Raw genomic sequence first — 19,483 nt, 5'->3', positions numbered from 1 at the left:
AATTCTAGTTTCTCTTTCCTTTGCCAGCTACTCTCCATCTCTTCCAGCCAGGCCAGAGAAGTAACTGTTCCTGTCTCCTGACTCCTGCCAAAAGTCCCCAGTGATGCCATAGCCTGGCAGGGCAGTGAAAGACCCAAAAGAGTCAAGGAAGGCGACTTGTTAGCCTAGGAACTAGAAAGTAATTAAAAGTTAGGATAAAATGTTTTCAGAATGTTGACTCCATGGGGAACTTAGCAGAGGGGGCCCTGCAGTTGCAGAGAAGTAGCTGGGGGAGAAACGAGGGAGGAACACACCCAGAGCAAGTAATTGCCCTCTCGGGGTTCCGAGTTCTGAGAAGTCACCCGCTAAGACTGACAAAGCAAAACCTCCGTCCCCAAGAAGAGGATGGAAGATGCTTCCAGGACTTCCTGAGAGGCCCTGCCTTCGCCTTCACAGTGAGTCCTGTGCATGGGTGAGCACCCAGCCCCGGGAAGTCCACACAGGGAAGGTGACAGGAGGAGGTGAGCGGACAGAAGCTCCCGACAGCAGCCAGGTCTGTCCCAGGACCCTCCACTGTGCCTTTCTCACTGGTTGTAGTCGGAGGCTGTTTCATTTTTCCCTTGACTTACATGACGCAACTCATTGTTTTCAAGCCACTTGACACCGTCCTCGTCCTTGGTCACTCATCCAATCCACATTGTAAACTGACGTGCCCAGTACATGTGGACACACATTCAAAGAGCTAAAGAATGGAGCTCAAAAAGGAAAGGGCTCTGCCCTTGGCCTTGAGGCATTTGCATTCTGTTGGAGATAAGAAGGAGTGAAGAAGGGCTGGACTTGGTTTAAGAACCAAAGACAGACATAGACTTCCATCTTTTCTTGAAAAAGCAATGATGAACACTCTCAACCATGAGAAAGCATGACTCCTATGGAGCCAAGGCAGGTGTGGTCCCTGGTGGGGTGGAAAAGTTGGTGTTAGGGGTCCTTCCAATCCAAGAATCATCACGGATGACCTTTGGAATGTTTACACATGTCAGAAGACTATTAGTCTTTCAGCCTTGACTTGAATAGTTCCCTTAGTTCTAGTGTTAAGTCCTTTTTTCCTATTTCCTTAGTCTCTGGTTTTGAGTCCACTCATCCCATTCATCAACACCTCCTGAATCGCCTGTGTGTTTTACATGAATCCTTTCATTCCCCAAATCAGTAACTCCTATTGCTGCCTGCAGGCTCACTACCTATGCATACTTAAAGCGATCAAAGACCAAGTAATCCACCTTTCCCTTTAATACAGCTTTAAACTATAGCTTATGTGTATTCACTTATCAGGAAACTTTAGAGCTGGTTGAAATCTTGATGTTTGCCTAGTTTAACTTGCTCATTCTGCAGATGAACAGACTGTGGCTTCATAATGTAGCAATTGACTTAATAATATATAGATGGAATAGTGATACAGATTGGAACCCAGATCTCCTTATATGAATCTTAACATACCGTACATCACATCTTTTTCAAGATGCAAAGTCATAGATTTTTTGTTTGTTTGTTTGTTTTGCTTCCACTTTATTATTTCTATAAACCGGCATGGCTGTTTACATAGCCAAAGTCTATGTCTCCGGTTACCAGATGTAATGATTGAGCTTCCTCCGAACACTCCTGTGATAACATCATACTGACTCACCCTGCCTGCCTGTCTTCCCTGCCAGGCTGAATTACTGAAGAGGGAGGCCAGACCTTACTGATCTGTTACCAGCACCTTCCATCAGACCAGGCTCAATGTTTACCAAGTTCATCAAAGTGCAATGAAATTCTCTAAGTATCCCAAAAAGCTGAGAGCAAGACTCACTGCCAGCAAAAATAGTTTATCATCTTCTAAAACAGCCTAAGACTTGATTAGGATAAAAAGGCACTGAGCTCACACTGTGTGCAGGGCAAGGTACTACCCACCGGTGTGCGCAGACCCTTTGCTTCCATCCTTCACTATATAAGTAGGGGGCCTGAAAATATGAACAGGTGGTTTAGGCGATAGAATTGATTGCAAAGGGACTTTATGACCCATACTGTGTTAGCTTTCAGACCTTTATAACATATTCATGTTGCGTCCTGTCCCCAGATCACTGGACAGAGTCAACTTGAGAAATATGGACTCGTTGAGTATGTGGAGTATAGTAGCCATAGCCACTGTGATTACTTAGTATTTCCAAGCACGTTCATACTCATTTGTTCATGTGATCTTACTGAAGACATTGTGAGGTGGGCATTATGCTTATTCACCCATTTCAAATGAAAAGACTGACAGTCGGGGAGATCGAGTAATGTGTACACTGCAGGCAGACAGAAGAGGCAGGTGGCCTTCGGATCCCTGCACCTCTCCTTCAAAGCTTTCCCACTCCCCACACACCATTCTCTACCTGGCAAGATCGCTGTCCTGAGCCTGCTAAGATTCCGCAGGTGCCCGGCTTCCCAGACCACACCTTTCTGGAACTCCTTCCCGCCCCTCACCCATGGGCTTGAGGAGTGCTGAGCCACCCAGTGCAGCCTGGAACCACGAGCCAGCTTTGTTCCCAGGGAGACCTGAGACCTGGGCAAAGCCCCTTACCCCCGTTCCTTGGTGTTCTTGCTTATAAAATGAAAGGGATGAAACATTTGGCCTCCACGTTTTCATTAATTTCAAATGGCTTGATTACCTTCTGGAGAAAATCTCGATCGTTGACACCAGCTCTGAAGGTGAGGATTCTGTCTACGGTAGCAAGCGGCCTACACATCGTAGGTCAGCAGTGAGTTCCTTCTGCTGCTGGGACAAGGCAACAGGCGCTGTGGGTGGCCACAGGCTCCCGGGCACAGGACTTGGATTCTCAGCTCACTGCTCTCCAGCCCTAGAACCTCACCTGCAACCCTGAGATCCCAAAGCCAGTTGCTATTCTTAGCAGTTTCCACGGCGATACCTTCTGGCCACTGCAGGGCCAGGGCAGGAAGGACACGAGAGATGCCTGCCCCATCCAGCTCCTCTGCTCTCTCCCTCCACCAATAAGGGTCCTGCGAGTGTTTCCAGACACAAGAAATCTCAATTGAATTAAGTGTTTCGGCCTTCTCGTAGTTGATTCTGTGGCTCCACTGTGGTTTCCTTAATGCCGACGTATTGCTTATGTCCTCTGTCTGGACATAGTGGCTCTCATAGACATGCTCTCATTAGAGTCTCAGATTGGACCGAGATCTAATTTTTTTTAATTTCCTATTTGATTCTGTGGCACTGATGATTTCTAAACACAACTTTCTAATGTTTAAAAGCAGTTATTTCCTAGAGTTTGGTCGAAAGCACTATGCCTGATACACTCAATACATGTTTAATAAATGGATTTATTGATTTACTAATTAAATATTTCTAAGAGCAGGATATATACCTGGATATTACATTTCTATTAAGAAAAACTGTGGCATTTATTTCTACTTTTCTGCAGGACCAGTCAGCATGTGGGAAGGGAGATGGCCTGGTGCAGCCTTAGCTCGGAAGAAGGTTAGAAGAGGAAGGAGAACTCACTCCGTTTGAAAAGATTCAGTCGCTTTCCGTCACCTCATACTCAGTAGTAGTAGGTGCGTATCATTGGTTTTCAAATGCTCTCCTTACATGATTTTCGTTAATCACTTTTTTATAACATCCAAATAAATGTCTACCACTCACGACAGAAATGGCATGTTATTGAGAAGGAAGGCCTAACTACACTGGTAATTTAATTACAGAGCTCCAAATTTAATTAGCCAAGTACTAACCTAGTTCCTCTTCTTCATAGCACTTAGCACAATTATACTTAATTAATCATTTGTAATTATTAATTCGATCTCTGTGTCCCTAGATAAATCAGAAGAACCAAGAAAGCAGGACCCACGTTTCTGTCTTTGCTGCTCACAGATGCCTGGCCGGGCTCCGGGCTCACAGAGGGGCTTGGCCACACAGGGTTCAAGGCTCTGAGCTCCATCTGGACGGAAGGGTGACTGAGGAGGTGACAGGGCTCCTTCCAGCGGCCACCAGGACTGGGTGGGCCCCCACAAGAAGCATGAAAAGCAGCTGAATCCAGGGTCAGGGCAGGAATCGACTCTGGAAACTCACGGTTCCCTGTGGTTCTCAAGTGTCCGGTCACAGTGCTTTGCCCACTGCCACCCACACTGAAGAATCCTGCTTTTCTTTCCTGTCCTCAGCTTTCCTTCCCTCCTCCTCTGCTTTTCTGCCTTTCTTCCTTAGTTTTTCTTTTTCTTTGCTTTCTTTTGTTCTTTCCTTTCATCATTCTTTTCTCTCTGCCTTTCCTTCTCCTTTGATAGATTAACTCCATATAACTGGAGCTGTGTGGGTCCTAAACAGAAAACGGTGGCCGAAACAGGGATTTTGTCCTTCAGAATCTCAGTTGAGTGTCAGAAACCAAATGTCCCTTTCTCCGAGAGCTAATTGCATTCTCCCCTAACCACCTAGGTTGAAAAACCAAGGCTCAATGTCCCCATTCCAGCTCCAATCCTAGTGCAGGACTTCATCCAAGACTCCTAAAGGGAGCCCGTCACTTACTTCTTTCTAACTCTGCTCCTCCCTGCCAGCCTGACCGCCGGCTCCATGGAGAGGGACAACATGACCTGGGTGAGTGAGTTCGTCCTGATGGGACTCTCCAGTGACAGGCAGACCCAGGCTGGACTCTTTGTCCTGTTTGGGGCCGCCTACCTGCTGACCCTGCTGGGCAATGGGCTCATCGTCCTCCTGATCTGGCTGGACACACGACTCCACCTGCCCATGTACTTCTTCCTCTGCCACCTCTCCGTGGTGGACATCTGCTACACCTCCAGCGGGGTCCCCCAGATGCTGGTGCACTTCCTCCGGGAGCAGAAGACCATCTCGCTTGCCCGATGTGGGGCCCAGCACTTCTTCTCCCTGGCCCTTGGGGGGACTGAGTTCCTGCTGCTGGCCGCCATGGCCTACGACCGCTATGTGGCCGTCTGTGACCCCCTGCGCTACACGGCCGTCATGAGCCCAAGGCTCTGTGTGGCGTTGGCAGGTGTCTCTTGGCTGGTGGGCCTGGCTAATTCCGCCGTGCAGACGGCACTCACCATGCGCCTGCCCACCTGTGGGCACAACGTGCTGAACCACGTGGCCTGTGAGACCCTGGCACTGGTCAGGTTGGCCTGCGTGGACGTCACCCTCAACCAGATGGCCATAGTGGCCTCCAGCGTGGTGGTGCTGCTGCTGCCCTGCGGCCTGGTCTCGCTGTCCTACACCCACATCGTGGCCGCCATCCTGCGCATGCGCTCCTCCCAGGGACGCCGCAAAGCGTTCGGGACCTGCGCCTCCCACCTCACTGTGGTCTCCATGTCCTACGGGATGGCCCTCTTTACATACATACAGCCCCGCTCCATGGCCTCAGCTGAGCAGGACAAGATTGTGGTGCTCTTTTATGCTGTGGTGACCCCCATGTTGAACCCTCTCATCTACAGTCTGCGCAACAAAGACGTGAAGGCTGCTCTGAGCCGAGTTCTGATGAAGACTTCTGAATTAAAACATTAGAGTGTGGTTTTTGTAATGACAGGGCTTCACCTCGAAGACAGTGGGCATCAGAGCGTGCCCTTCAGCATAACGGGTGTGTGCCATCATGTGCACTTGTATGTGTGTATGCATACGTGTGCATGTGTGTTGCATGTGTGTGTGTCATGTGTGTGCATGTGTGTGAGTACATGTGTGTAAGTAAGGCAAAAGGTGGGTGGTCCACGCTCTGCACTATACTGTTTTGATATAATAGAGAAATGGGATTGTATCTGTTCTCTATTTTTGGTTTCTCCCTTATTCCAAAAATATGTGAATTACAACAACTTAAAAATACACACACCCTACAGAAAGTCAAATGAAATACATTCCTTTTCTTAAATGAAGGAAAGCAGGTGAGAAGATATACCAGTGTATCTGAATGAAGAAGGCAGATTAAACCAGAAGTCAGGGCAGTGCACAAAATTCATGCCAAGAAAATCTGTTTCCTTGCTAAAATCTGCAAACATATGTCTAAACTTTTCTGTAGTCAGTGAGAAGAGGGGGAAAAAACACTGTGCCCATGGAATCGAACAAGCCTTAGGGCAGAGGTACAAAGTTCAACCTGTGACTCACACATCCTCCAGCCCAGCTCACGAGGGTGGGGAATTCATACAGGGATTTGGGGCCCAAATCATAGCAATGGTCCCCTCAGCCCTGATGAACGTGAGTGGGTCATGTGAGTCACAGGGACGTCCCTTTGCTTGCTTCCCTTTCGAATCTGCAGTGGTTCCAAAGGGCTGGCCAGAAAGTCAGATGATCAGGACCTGAAATGCATGTCTTCCTACATCAGGTTCAAGGATATCCTCATGGGAAAACCGAGGGTGTATTCAGAGCTCCTCTTGGCTAGAAGGCCTGGCTGTGCACAACCTGATGTAGCCAAAGGATTCAGCAAGGGAACAATCCTAGTTCTCCGTGGTAAAAATTGTGTTCTGCTCTTAGAGTACACAGATAAATCATTGAGTTCTCAACATCCTAGACCATAAAGCAAAGCAGTGATGACTTTATCTTGAAAAATGTTTGAAACAAGCTTTAAAAATCAGAATAAAGCATCTCCTTACGTAAATATTATGGGTCTCTGGTTTGTCACAGCACAAATACACAAAGCATATAAATTGATACAATTCAAACTTTTACTCAGTCTGTTTTGACAATGCTAAAGGGTTGAGGAGAAGAGGATGGAGCACCTTTTTAAATTTTTAGTAAGACTTTTTAAAAATTGAAGTTAAGCACACATATGATTCATAATTTCTACCACTTTAAAGTGTACAATTCATTGGCATTAGGTAAATTGACAATGTTGTACAACCTCATGTCTGTCTAGCCCCAAAACATTTCCATCACTCGCAAAAGGACACCCCACACTCATTAAGCAGTCGCTCCCTCCCCCAACTCCTGAAAATTACTAATCTGCTTTGTGTCTCTATGGATTTGCCAATTTTGGACATTTCATATAAAAGGAAACATAGAATACGTCACCCTTTGTGTCTTGTGTCTCTCACTTAGAGTGATGTTTTTTGAGGTCTATCCATGCTGTAGTAGGCAGCAGTGCTTTGCTCCTTTTCATGGTTGAATAATATTCTATTTTGTGGATATATCGCAGTTGCTTATACAGCCATCAGATAATGGACATTTGGACTGCCTCTACCTTTCCACTATTGTGAATAGTGCTACTATGAACATTCATGTACAAATTTTTGTTTGAATACTTGTTTCTAATTCTATGGGGTCAGTACCTAGAAGTGGCACTGCAGGGTTGTATGGTAATTCTATGTTCAACCTTATGAGGAATTGCCGAACTGTCCTCTAGCACAGCTGACCCATTACACGTTACCACCAGCAATGAGCAAGGGTTCCAATTTCTCCACATCCTCACCAACACTTGTTAGTTTTGGTTCCTTTGATTATAGCTATCCTAGTGGGCATGAAATGTTACCTCATTCGAGTTTTCCTTTGCCTGTCCCCAAAGAATAATGACATTGAATATATTTTATATGCTTTTTGACCATTTATATATCTTCTTTAAGGAACTATCCAGCACAACTTTATAACTTATTTTTAGACACTTCTTTGACTGTTATTTTGTCTCTCAACATCAACAAGTTATTGCTTTCTCTATTTCCTCCATAGATGTTTTCTCTCCCAGTCAAATCCTCCATATGTGGGCTTTTGCCCACCTTCTTCCCAGTGTCTGCATTTTGTACAGCAAAGAAATCTCAGGAATTCTTCCTCCTTGGATAATGAGGGAGAAGAAATTGAAACTTAAAATTATTGAATATGCAAACTGTGTACATGATAAGCCAGGAATGGTGGTGCACACCTGTAGTCTCAGCTACTCGGGAGGCTGAGGTAGGAAGATCACTTGAGTCCATGAGTTCAAGGCTGTAGTGCTCTATGATCATGCCTGTGAATAACCACAGCATTCCAGCCTGGGCAACACAGCAAGACTTCACCTCTAAAAAAAAGAAAAAGAAAAGAAAAACCTTTGTGTATGATGTTTTTTGATAAAACTAGTTAAAAATTGGAGGGTCCCAACCAAAGGCAATATATTGGTTCTATACTGCTTGAGCCATAATCCTTCTTCATTAAATTACTACAGAGTAGAGGAGTAATCTATTAAGACTTACTCCATTTATCAGTTCCAGGAGTTTCCTGGTTGAATCTTTGGGGTTTTCTAAATATAGTATCATATCATCAGCAAACAGTGACAGTTTGATCTCTTCTGCCCCTATTTGAACACCTTTAATTCCACTTTCCTGTCTGATTGCTGTAGCCAGGACTTGCAGCACTATGTTGAATAGAAGCGGAGATAGTGGGCAGCCTTGTCTGGTTCCAGTTCTAAGTGGGAATGCTTTCAGTTTTTCCCCATTCAGTATGATGTTGGCTATGGGTCTGTCATATATGGCTTGTATCATTTTTAGGTATGTCCCTTCTATGCCTATTTTCTTAAGTGTTCATATCATGAAAGGGTGTTGAATTTTGTCAAAAGCTTTTTCTGCATCTATTGAGAGAATCATGTGGTCTTTGTTTTTGCTTCTGTTTATGTGGTGAATTGCATTTATAGATTTACATATGTTGAACCATCCCTGCATCCCTGGGATGAAGCCCACTTGGTCGTGATGGATTATTTTTTTGATATATTTTCCTGGTTAGAGCTGGAACCCATACTACTAGGTGAAGTATCCCAAGAATGGAAAAACAAGCACCACATATACTCACCAGCAAACTGGTATTAACTGAGTACCACCTAAGTGGACAAATAGGTACTACAGTAATAGGGTATTGGGGAGGGGGGAGGGGAGAGGGGGGCGGGTATATACATACATAATGAGTGACATGTGCACCATCTGAGGGATGGTCATGCTGGAAACTCAGACTTGTGGGGGGAGGGGGGAAGGGCATTTATTGAAACCTTAAAATCTGTACCCCCATAATATGCCGAAATAAAAAAAAAAAAAAAAAGACTTATTCCAGAGCCCGAGCTCTTGGCCACTACCTTCTATAGCTTGTATATGTGTATGGAAAGGACTCACCTGAGTTTCTAGGAAAAAATAATCATTCAAAGTGACTCACACATGAACACACCCTAGAAAGATTTTCAATCTCAAGTATATAAGAAACAATGCAATAGCAAACAGGTAAGTTCCGTGAAAAGACCAATAATCAAACTGGCACCAAACTTTTCCTCTGCAATAAAGAATGACAAGAAGGTACTGAAATAATTTTCTGCCAGGTTTTGAGGGCACAAAAGTATATAATACAAAATGTCATATCCTGCCAAATGATCCTTAAAATAAGAGAGAAACAAACAGATATTATCTTATATGCATGGCTTATAAAGTGTCAGGTAGGTTAATATTCGTACTTCTTAAAGGATAGCAATATACAAACAGATAAAAACTGTAAAAGCGAAAAGGGGAATTGTGTTGAATTAGAGATTCCAACAAATGTCTTGACTATAAAGAAGGTTGAAGGACACTTCAACCAAGAGGAGGTTGTCACAATCCAGTATATACAAAAAGGAAGCTGCAGTTAAATAAGCAGTTGATCTAATTATCAGAATCCTGGAGATGTTAAGGACTGTAATTTGGCAGTCGAAGGTAGGCAGGGTTAGTGGGCCTGCTAAAAGGGGACTCCTTGGAACATTGTTTTTGGAATAACCACACAGATCAGCTCCTCTGTCACTATCCACCACCAGAATGAATGCTCCAGCCTTCATCCTCTGGGGAAAAAGGAAAAAAAAAAGAAAAAAGAAAGGTTTTTTTCTCTAACAGATAAGATAAGATTTCTTGGAAATCCTAGAACCTCTGCAGTTGGTGCTGTTTGTGCTGAGTAAATATCACCTTTCTATGGCATTGTGGGGACCAATATCTTTATAATCAAATCCCTCCTTGACCACTTTAAAATGAACTCTATCACTTGATATAATTTATCCTCAATTGAAATACACTCAACTCTGATAAGACTATCCAGGGCAAGAGCTCATCCCTACATAGTCTCACCTGTGTAATTGCAGAGTGAACCACACTTGCTACCTAGTCCTTAATTCTTTTATATAAAAATAGGCCATCCTTATTGCTGAAATCCTTAAAAAAGAAAAAAAGGTAAGACAGTTCTAAGGTAAAATGAAAGAGTCCTCTAAGAATACAGAATAACAAATTCAAAAACAGAACTTATATAGGCCTTCTACTTCCAGACATGAAGACGTAACAGGATCCACAATTGCCCAGCTTCCATAAACAATTGGAACACTGAAAAACAATTAAAGACCATTATTTTCAGATATTGAAAAACAAGCCGCACAGAACTGTAATTCCTGTGAAAAGGAAAAATAATGAGGTGATTCTTAAAATCATCCAGACTTGCTGCCAGAAGGGGATATCCAGATTGTGGCACAGGCAGAGGGATTCCAAACAGAGTCTGGAAGTCTTGCTCAGTGGAAGACGCAGAGCTGGAAGGAGGAGTAAGCTACTACAGCCAGAAATCGGTCTGTGAGTCTCTGGCTAAACACCAATCCGTATATGAGTAGTGTGAACCCCCACAAGACTGGAAAAGAACAACTTCCAAAGAAAGAAAAATTACTGGAGAGCTGTAAAACAAACAACTCCCAGAACTCACGTGGGGCCAGGATTGATTTTAGTACTCTTCCGCTAGAGTGAGAAACGTCCTTGAACATACAGAGCTTTCCATCTGAATGGCAGAAAAGCCATGCCCTAGAAGTTGAGCAAAATTAGCCCCAGAAAGATGATGACGCTAGACCTACTTCATTCTTTTATATAAAAATAGGCCCATTAAAAAAATTTTAATGGAATTCAGTTTTTAAATGTTTTTTTTAAATTCAAAAGGATCAAACTAATTTATAACTGACTTAACTGACTGCCAGAAAAGGTCTAAAAGGCTTTAATAGAATACAACAAAAACAAGCGCTAAATAACTTAAAAATCTTAATATCTAACATTCAATTAAAAATTACTAGATCTTGTGCTATATGGTTTGGATATGGTTTGTTTGGCCCTGCCAAGTCTCATGTTGAGTTTTGATTCTCAGAGTGGGAGGTGGGGCCTGGTGGATGGTGTTTTGGTCATGAGGGCAGATCCCTCATGAATGGCGTGGTGCCATTCTCATGGGAGAGAGGGAGTTCTCACTCTCACTTCCAGCTAGAACTGGTTGCTGAAAAGGGCCTGGCACCTCCTCCCCTCTTTCTCTTGCTTTTCTCTCACCATGTGATCTCTGGTCGGCTCCCCTCGGCCATCTGCTATGAGTGGAAGCAGCCTGAAACCCTCACCAGGAGCAGATGCTGGTACCGTACATCCTGTACAGGCTGCAGAGCCATGAGCCAAATAAACCTCTTTTCATTATAAATTACCCAGTCCCAGGTATTCCTTTATAGCAACATGAAAATGGACCTTGAAAAAGCCGGAAAACATGACTCATAACTTGGAACAAATCGGTTAACAAACGTAGATCTAGAAATGGAATAAACTAGATAGGACTTCTTAGAGATGACAAATAAATATGTAAAACTAAAATTTCACTAGTAGTTTAGGCACTATGAAATAAAAGAACAGTGAGTGGATCCTCCTAAATGTATAAGCATCCAAGATCAGCACTTCAAAATATCTGAAACAAAAATGGATAAAAATGACAGGACATACAGAAAAATATACTACTAGAGTGGGATAATTCAATGTTTGCCTCTCAGTAAATGAATAAGTAGACAGGAAATCATTAAGAATACAGAGGATATGGAAGACTTAAACAACGCTGTCAGCCAGCTTGACCTAACTAAAATTATACAACACTTCATCTGACATCAGCAGAACATACGGTTCTTTTCATGTGCACATGGAGCATTCCTCAAGACTGATAATTTGCTGTTCCATAAAGCAAGTCTCAAGAAATTTTAAGGCCGGGCGCAGTGGCTCATGTCTGTAATCCTAGCACTCTGGGAGGCCAAGGCAGAAGGATCGCTCAACGTCAGGAGTTTGAAACCAGCCTGAGCAAGAGTGAGACCCTGTCTCTACTAAAAATAGAAAGACATCAATTGGACAACTAAAAATATATAGAAAAAATTAGCAGGGCATGGTGCTGCATGCCTGTAGTCCCAGCTACCAGAGAGGCTGAGGCAGGAGGATGGCTTGAGCCCAGGAGTTTGAGGTTGCTGTGAGCTAGGTTGATGCCATGGCACTCTAGCCCAGGCAACAGAGTGAGACTCTGTCTCAAAATAAATAAATAAATAAATAAGAAATTTTAAGACTAATATCATGCAGAGTATGTTCTCTGATCATAATATAATTAAATTAGAAATCACTACTAGGAAGATATCTGCAAAATCTCATAAATTTTGGATATTAAACATCAGTTGTTAGAGAACCCAGACATAAAACCATCTACCTACCACCAACTGATCTTCAACAAAGCAGACAGCAATGCACGCTGGGGAAAATCCCTATTCAATAATGGTGCTGGAAAAATTGGATAGCCACGTGCAGAAAGATGAAGCAGGACCCCTACCTCTCACCACTCACAAAAATTAATTCAAGATGGGTAAAATAATTAAATCTAAGGCATCAAATCATAAGAATGCTGGAAGAAAATGTAAGAAAAAACTCTTCTAGATATTAGCTCAGGAAAAGAATTTATGATTAAGAGCCTAATAGCAATCATGGCAACAACAAAAATTAATAAACTGGATTTGATTAAACTAAAATGCTTCTTCACAGCTAAGGAAACAATCAACAGAGCAGATAGGCAACCTACAGAATGGGAGAAAATATTCACAAGCTACACATCCGAAAAAGGGCTAACATCCAAAATCTACAAAGAACTCAAGCAAATCAGCAAGAAACAAACAGCCCTATTAAAAAGTGGGCAAAAGACATGAACGGAAGCTTCTCAAAAGAAGAATGACAAATGGCCAATAAACATATGAAAAAATACTCAACATCACTAATCATCAGGGAAATGCAAATTACCCACAATGAGATATGACCTTACCCCAGTCACAATGGGTTTTATTTAAAAGTCAAAAACAATAGATGCTAGTATGGATGCAGAAAGAAAGGAATGCTTATACACTGTTTGTGGGACTGCAAATTAGTACAGCCCCTATGGAAAACAGTATGAAGATTCCTCAAAGAACTAAAAGTAGTCCTACCATTCAATCCAGCAATCCCACTACTGGGTATTTACCCAAAGGAAAAAAAAGAGAGAGAGAGAGAGACTTTTCATCAAAATGCACCTGTACTCAAATATTTATTGCAGCACAATTCCCAATTGCAGAGATGTAGAATCAATCCAAGTGCCCATCAATTCATGAGTGGATTAATAAAATGTGGTATGCATATACCATGGAGTACTTCTCAGCCATAAAAAACAGATGAATTAATACTTTTTGCAGCACTCTGGATGGAACTGGAGACCATTCTCCTAAGCTAAGTATCTTAAGAATGGAAAAACAAAGGCCACATGTACTCACTATTAATTTGGAACTAACCAATGAGCACACATGTGCAGACAGGGAAGTAAAACTCAGTGGAAATTAACCAGGGGGGAGGGGCAAGGAGGAGAGTGGCAAAAACCTACCTAGTGGATACAATGAACAGTATTTGGGTGAGAGGCACACCTATAGCTGGGACTTAAGCATCACAAAAGTGATCCATGTAACTTAAAGCATTTGTATTCCCTTAATATTTTGAAATTAAAAAAAAATCAGTTGTCTTATTAACCCATTGGCCAAAGCAGATATCAAAAGAGAAATTGTAAAATAGTTTGAACTGGATGAAAAGGAAAACACAATATTATGTATCAAAATTTATGGTACATCTTTTCAACAAACAGTGCTAAAGATACTCAAAAGGGGGAAAATGAACCTCGACCCTCACCTCACTACATATATAACATTAACATGAAATGGATGAGACCTAAATGTAAGAGCTAAAATTATAAAGCTTCTAAATAAAAACCGAGAAAATCTTTGTAATCTTGGGATGGCAAAGATTTCTTTAGCAGGATATAAAATCACGAACTATAAAGGAAAAAAAAATTATATAATCCCATAAAGCCTACTTTTATATCTTAATATATTATCAACATATTAGTATTAATAATATTCATTATCTCTGGGAAAAGATATAATGGAGAGAAGAATGAGGAATAACGTAGACACTTTATTTTCCTTAAGCTCTTGTGTACTGTTTAGATTTTTAAAATGAGAATATACTACTTTCACAAAAATAAGTTTAAAATATATAGTCTGTGGGATGCGCTGGGGCTTCCTTCAGAATGAGATCTCAGCACAAGAGACAGTAGAGAAGAAACCTGGGGAACAGATAAGGAGGGGCCAATAAAGGAAAGGATTTTCTTAGGACTGCCCCTTTCCCTCAGGAGTTATAGCTTTGGCTTCCCCGACCACCTAGATGAGAGAATGAATTTTGAGGAGCCTCTCTTCAGTATGACGTTCAGTCAGTCACCCATTCTAGATACCAATCTCCGTTGAGAAACCAGAAAGGAGTACGATAAAAAGAGGAAATACCCTCGAGACCTTTTGAGCAGTTCGTTTGTTAGAGATCAGAAAAGAGAAATGAAAGTGCATGGCTTGGTGGAGGATTTTTTTCCCCCCAGTTCTACCTCCTGGTTGCAGAGAAAGCTCAGAGTCCAGGCGTGTGGGCTCCATACTCTTACTAAAACCAGAGGAGGAGGTTTCCCCTTTACACATAGAACCGAAAGAGGTAAGCTGACTTAGTGAACTGGGCCTCCAGTTCACCGGCCACTGCAAAGCACTCTTCAGCCTGGTTCCGGGCAGAGCCTGGTGGCCGTCCAAAGCCCCAGCTGGCCCTCAGATTCTAGGTCCAGTGCCATCCTGCGGCTAGTTAGCGTGTGACCTCGCGCCAATCAGTTCTGCTCCCTGAGCCTGCTTCCTTGTTTGTTGGGAGAAATGATGAGGTTGAAATGATGATCCTGAAAGTTCTGTCCAACTTTTATTCTTTCCTGTGACTCTCATTTTGCATTTTCTTGCCTTCGATGGGGAGCATTTCAGCAGCCCTCAGGAGCCATGTCTGGGCACCAAAGCTTGGTTCTTTCCTGTGCTGACAGAAGTAGGCTCCGTAGAAAGCCGTGGGCTCCCAGGTGCAGGGCTCAATCCCAGAAGCTGGGTAAGTGCCAAAGCCACTCTCTATTTTAGCAATTTCTATAGTGACTCCTCTGGCCACAGAAGAACTGAAAGAAGGAACAGGCTAGGCTTCCAGCTAGCTTGGAGAGCCACAGGATAGAGTCCAACTAATCTGCCCTACTCTAACCCTGCCAGAAAGACTTGGGCTAAATTGCTGTCATTTATATTTCATTTGATTCTACGGCCCGTCTCTCATATTCTTAATACAAACATTTTCATTTGGATCGTGTCGTGACGTTTATGAAGGGCTTTTTTACATATCATCTCACTCAACATTCACTGGTGCTTCTAAGGTTCTTACCTTGGGTCTAAGATATTCTAAAAGACTTCGGGACTAGACCTAAGAAAATTAAGGCTAAAGGGAAACCCAGCACACAAAAGGCAAGATATCTAGGGCAATTTTTTCTCTGATTCACAATGTGATTTGATGCAAACTGTGTAAATTTTCTGGGCTCCAACTTTTTCAAATACAGAATAAGGAGTTTAGCCCAAAAGATCTTTCCTCCTCAAAGACTCTTCTAGGTTTATCTTAAAACATATTCCTCTCTTAAAAAAAAAAAAAACATGTCTTAAGACTTCAAAAATAAAGTTAAATGTTCCGTCTAAAGCAGCTATTCCCAAACTTAGCTTCACATTGTAATTGCCTGAGAAACATTAAAAGTTACTAAATCAACTCACGCTGGATAACAGACTTAAACCTAAGATATGAAACTATTAGAATTCTAGAGGAATAATGTTAGAAACACTCTTAGACATCGGCCTAGGCAAAGAGTTTATGAAGAAGACCCCAAAGGCAATCATAGCAGCAACAAAAATAAATAAATGGGACATGACCTAACTAAAAAGCTTCTGTACAGCCAAAGAAATAGTCATGAAAGTAAACAGACAACCTACAGAATGGGAGAAAATTTTTGCATCCTACGCATCTGATAAGGGGCTGATAACTAGAATCTACTTAGAACTTATGAAAATCAGCAAGAAAAAAGCAAACAACTCTATCAAAAAGTGGGCAAAGGACATGAATAGAAACTTTTCTAAAGAAGACAGAATAATGGCTAACAAACACATGAAAAAATGCTCAGCATCTCTAATCATCATGGAAATGCAAATCAAAACCATAATGAGATATCACTTATTTCCAGTAAGAATGGCCTTTATCAAAACGTCCCAAAACAATAGATGTTGGTGTGGATGCAGAGAGATAGGAACACTTCTACACTGCTGATGGGACTGCAAACTAGTTCAACCTCTGTGGAAAGCAATATGGAGATGTCTTAAAGTGATACAAGTGGATCTACCATTTGATCCAGCAATCCCATTACTGGGCATCTATCTATCCAAAAGATCCAATGACACTCTACAAAAAAGACACCTGCACTCGAATGTTTATAGCAGCACAATTCACAATTGCAAAGCTGTGGAAACAACCCAAGTGCCTATCATTTCATGAGTGGATTAATAAAATGTGGTATATGTATACCATGGAGCTCTAAGAAACAACGGTGATATAGCACATCTTGTATTTTCCTGGATAGAGCTGGAACCCATACTACTAAGTGAAGTATCCCAAGAATGGAAAAACAAGCACCAGATATACTCACCAGCAAACTGGTATTAACTGAGCAGCACCTAAGTGGACACATAGGAACTACATTAATTGGGTATTGGGCAGGTGGAAGGGGGGAGGGAGGCACGTATATACATACATAATGAGTGAGATGTGCACCATCTGGGGGATGGTCACACTTGAAGCTCAGACTTGGGGCGGGGGTCAAGGGCATTATTTGAAACCTTAAAATTTGTACCCCCATAATATGCTGAAATTAAAAAAAAGGTTACTAACTTGTTGATGTCTGGGTTTCACCCACCTAAGATTCTCACTGAATTGCTCTAGACTGTGACGTGGGCTTCTAGAGTCAGCAGAGTTTCCCAGGTGATCTTATGCACAGCCATTGTTGAGAGCTGCTCTGGATTTTCACAGGCAACCCCTATTATCTCGAGTTTTTTTCCTTTCCTCTCGAGCCTCCCCTGCGAGCCTCCAGATGGCTGCTCCAGCAGTGAGACTCTTCTCTGTGTCCTCGTGGTCTCTCCTTCTCATAACTGCCATCAACACTACCTTCTCCCACCACGCTGCAAAGAGACACAAGGTGAAGATTGAAACGAGAGCTAGAGCGACTTGCTATCAATAAACAACAAAATAAAGACCACAAAATTCCTTAGGACATTTGTATTAAGGGGGAAAAAAAAGGACATCTCTATTTTCTTTGATAGAGGCTTAAAACCAGAAAAGTAAACAAGGAGGTGTTCCAAGGACAAACATGTCTTTGCCATGACAGAAGAGTTTACCCACAACAGAGCTCAAAGGAGTTTAGAGGCACACCCTTACTGACTTCATCTGTGGGCACCGTGAGTTTCCAAATGTTGTCATTGCAAGTAAGTGACGAGTGCATTCATCTTTTATTAATCACTGACTTTAACATTCAAACAAATGCCAGCATTTCACCAAGGAAACAGCACAGTCTCAAGAAGTTGGGACATAATTAGAGTTGATACAATGCTCCATAATGAGTCCCTGATCCTATCGACATAGGACTAAGCCTTATTAATCAGTATTCTGAAAACCAAGTGAGCGGGTTTTCTCTCTGCCACTAATCCAGCCTGGATTATGGGAGAAGCTGGAAGAGCCACTGGCTCCAGCCTGAGTAATAAGGACAAGGAGGACTCCCAGGACATACGTTCTACATCTTGATCAGAGAATAATCCTCAAAACCGTTTTAAACATCTTTATTCGTGCACCAAACAAACATTACTTATCGTGTGACATTTGTTAGGAGTCTTTGTATAAAAGAAATCAGAAAATATCCCTGACACCAGGAAGCTCACACTCCAATGGAGAAAGCGTGTAAGTACTTGCAGTCCTACTTAAGGTCCTTTGTTTAGTCCCGGGCTGTGAACTCTGACTCTGAGAAGGCTTCCCTCACTCATCTTGTGCAACCTGACCCACCTGCTTTATGGGGAGGGACAACATGATCTGGGTGAGTGAGTTCATCCTAATAGGTCTCCACCTGCCCATATAATTCTTCCTCCGAAACTTCCTGGTTGTGAACATCTGCTACACCTCTAGCAGGGTCTCCCAGATGTTGGTGCACTTCCTCCCTTGCCAGATGTGGGATCCAGCTCTTCCTCTCCCTGGACCTTGGGGGAACCGAGTTCCTACTCCTGGTCACAATGGCCATCTGTTACCTCCTGCGGTTACATGGTAGCGGTGAGCCCAAGGCTCTGTGTTGGGCTGCAGCTGCCCCTTGGCTTGTGGGCCTGGCTAATTCTGCCATGGCGACAGTAGTCATCATGCACCTGCCTACGTGTGGGCACAACATGCTGAACCCTATGGCCTGTGCGCATGTCACACACACCAGGTTGTCATGGTGGGCTCCAGCGTAGTGGTGCTACTAGTGCCCTGAGCTAAATGCTGGGCAGGAACTCAGGTGTAGCAAGAGGGAAATGCCACAAGAACTCAGAAGAGGAAAGGGGAGTCCTTCCCCTAAGAACAATGAAGCTTGTACTAGTGGATAAATTGTTTATGCAACTGTACACACGTGTATGTGTGTGTGTGTGTGTGTGTGTGTGTGTGTGTGTGTGTGTGTATGTTAGAATTATGTACTCTTTGCTGCTTTTGAAAACATGAATCTGAAATCTTCTTTGTAGCTCTGGCCTCCTCCCAACAAGATTCAAAAGACGTTTACACCCATCATAAATTTTAAATATTTGTTGATTGAGTGAATATTGGCTTATTTCCCATAGTCAGTTTTGTCATTGTCCTAAATGTCAACTTCACCATATATAATCAATCAAATACCACTTTTAATGAGCATCTTTTCTGTGCCCAACCCTGATTCCCATCATCACCAGTATTATCACTGCAACTTCCTTCCTCCTCAGTACTGAGTGCATCACAAGGCCTGGGACATCCTGTGAGTCTTGGAAAGGAATACCAATCAGTAAGCGAATCCGTGGCATGCTCCGTGAGTGAGACACACTGTGCCTGGCACTGCAAGAGGCACGAGTCCAATATGAGGTCCTTCCCCACAACCTGGAGATTATTTGGAAATATAAGAGATAAATATCAAAAAAATTTAAAAAAAAACAGAAAAAAGAAATTACATCTAACAATGCAAAAAAAGCACGATTTTTGCAATATTTGGCTGACTGTCAAATATGAGATAGAGATTAGAAGACCTGTTGAATTCATGGAATTCCCCTATAGAAGGGAGAAACTCATGTGG

At 42.6% G+C, this 19,483-nt stretch overlaps 1 protein-coding gene across 1 annotated transcript; it reads left to right on the top strand.

Moving 5' to 3' along the window:
• The first annotated feature begins 4,573 nt into the window (after positions 1–4,573).
• On the top strand, positions 4,574–5,515 carry LOC105873358 (olfactory receptor 2F1-like). Its single transcript, XM_012768208.2, has one exon. The coding sequence runs from the start codon at positions 4,574–4,576 to the stop codon at positions 5,513–5,515; it is 942 nt and encodes a 313-aa protein (XP_012623662.2).
• The last annotated feature ends 13,968 nt before the right edge of the window (positions 5,516–19,483 follow it).

Source organism: Microcebus murinus, chromosome 9, assembly GCF_040939455.1.
Source record: "Microcebus murinus isolate Inina chromosome 9, M.murinus_Inina_mat1.0, whole genome shotgun sequence".
In the NCBI taxonomy this organism is placed as follows: Eukaryota; Metazoa; Chordata; class Mammalia; order Primates; family Cheirogaleidae; genus Microcebus; species Microcebus murinus.
Note: the sequence above shows the minus strand (reverse complement) of the source record. Positions and strands in the feature narration are given on the sequence as shown.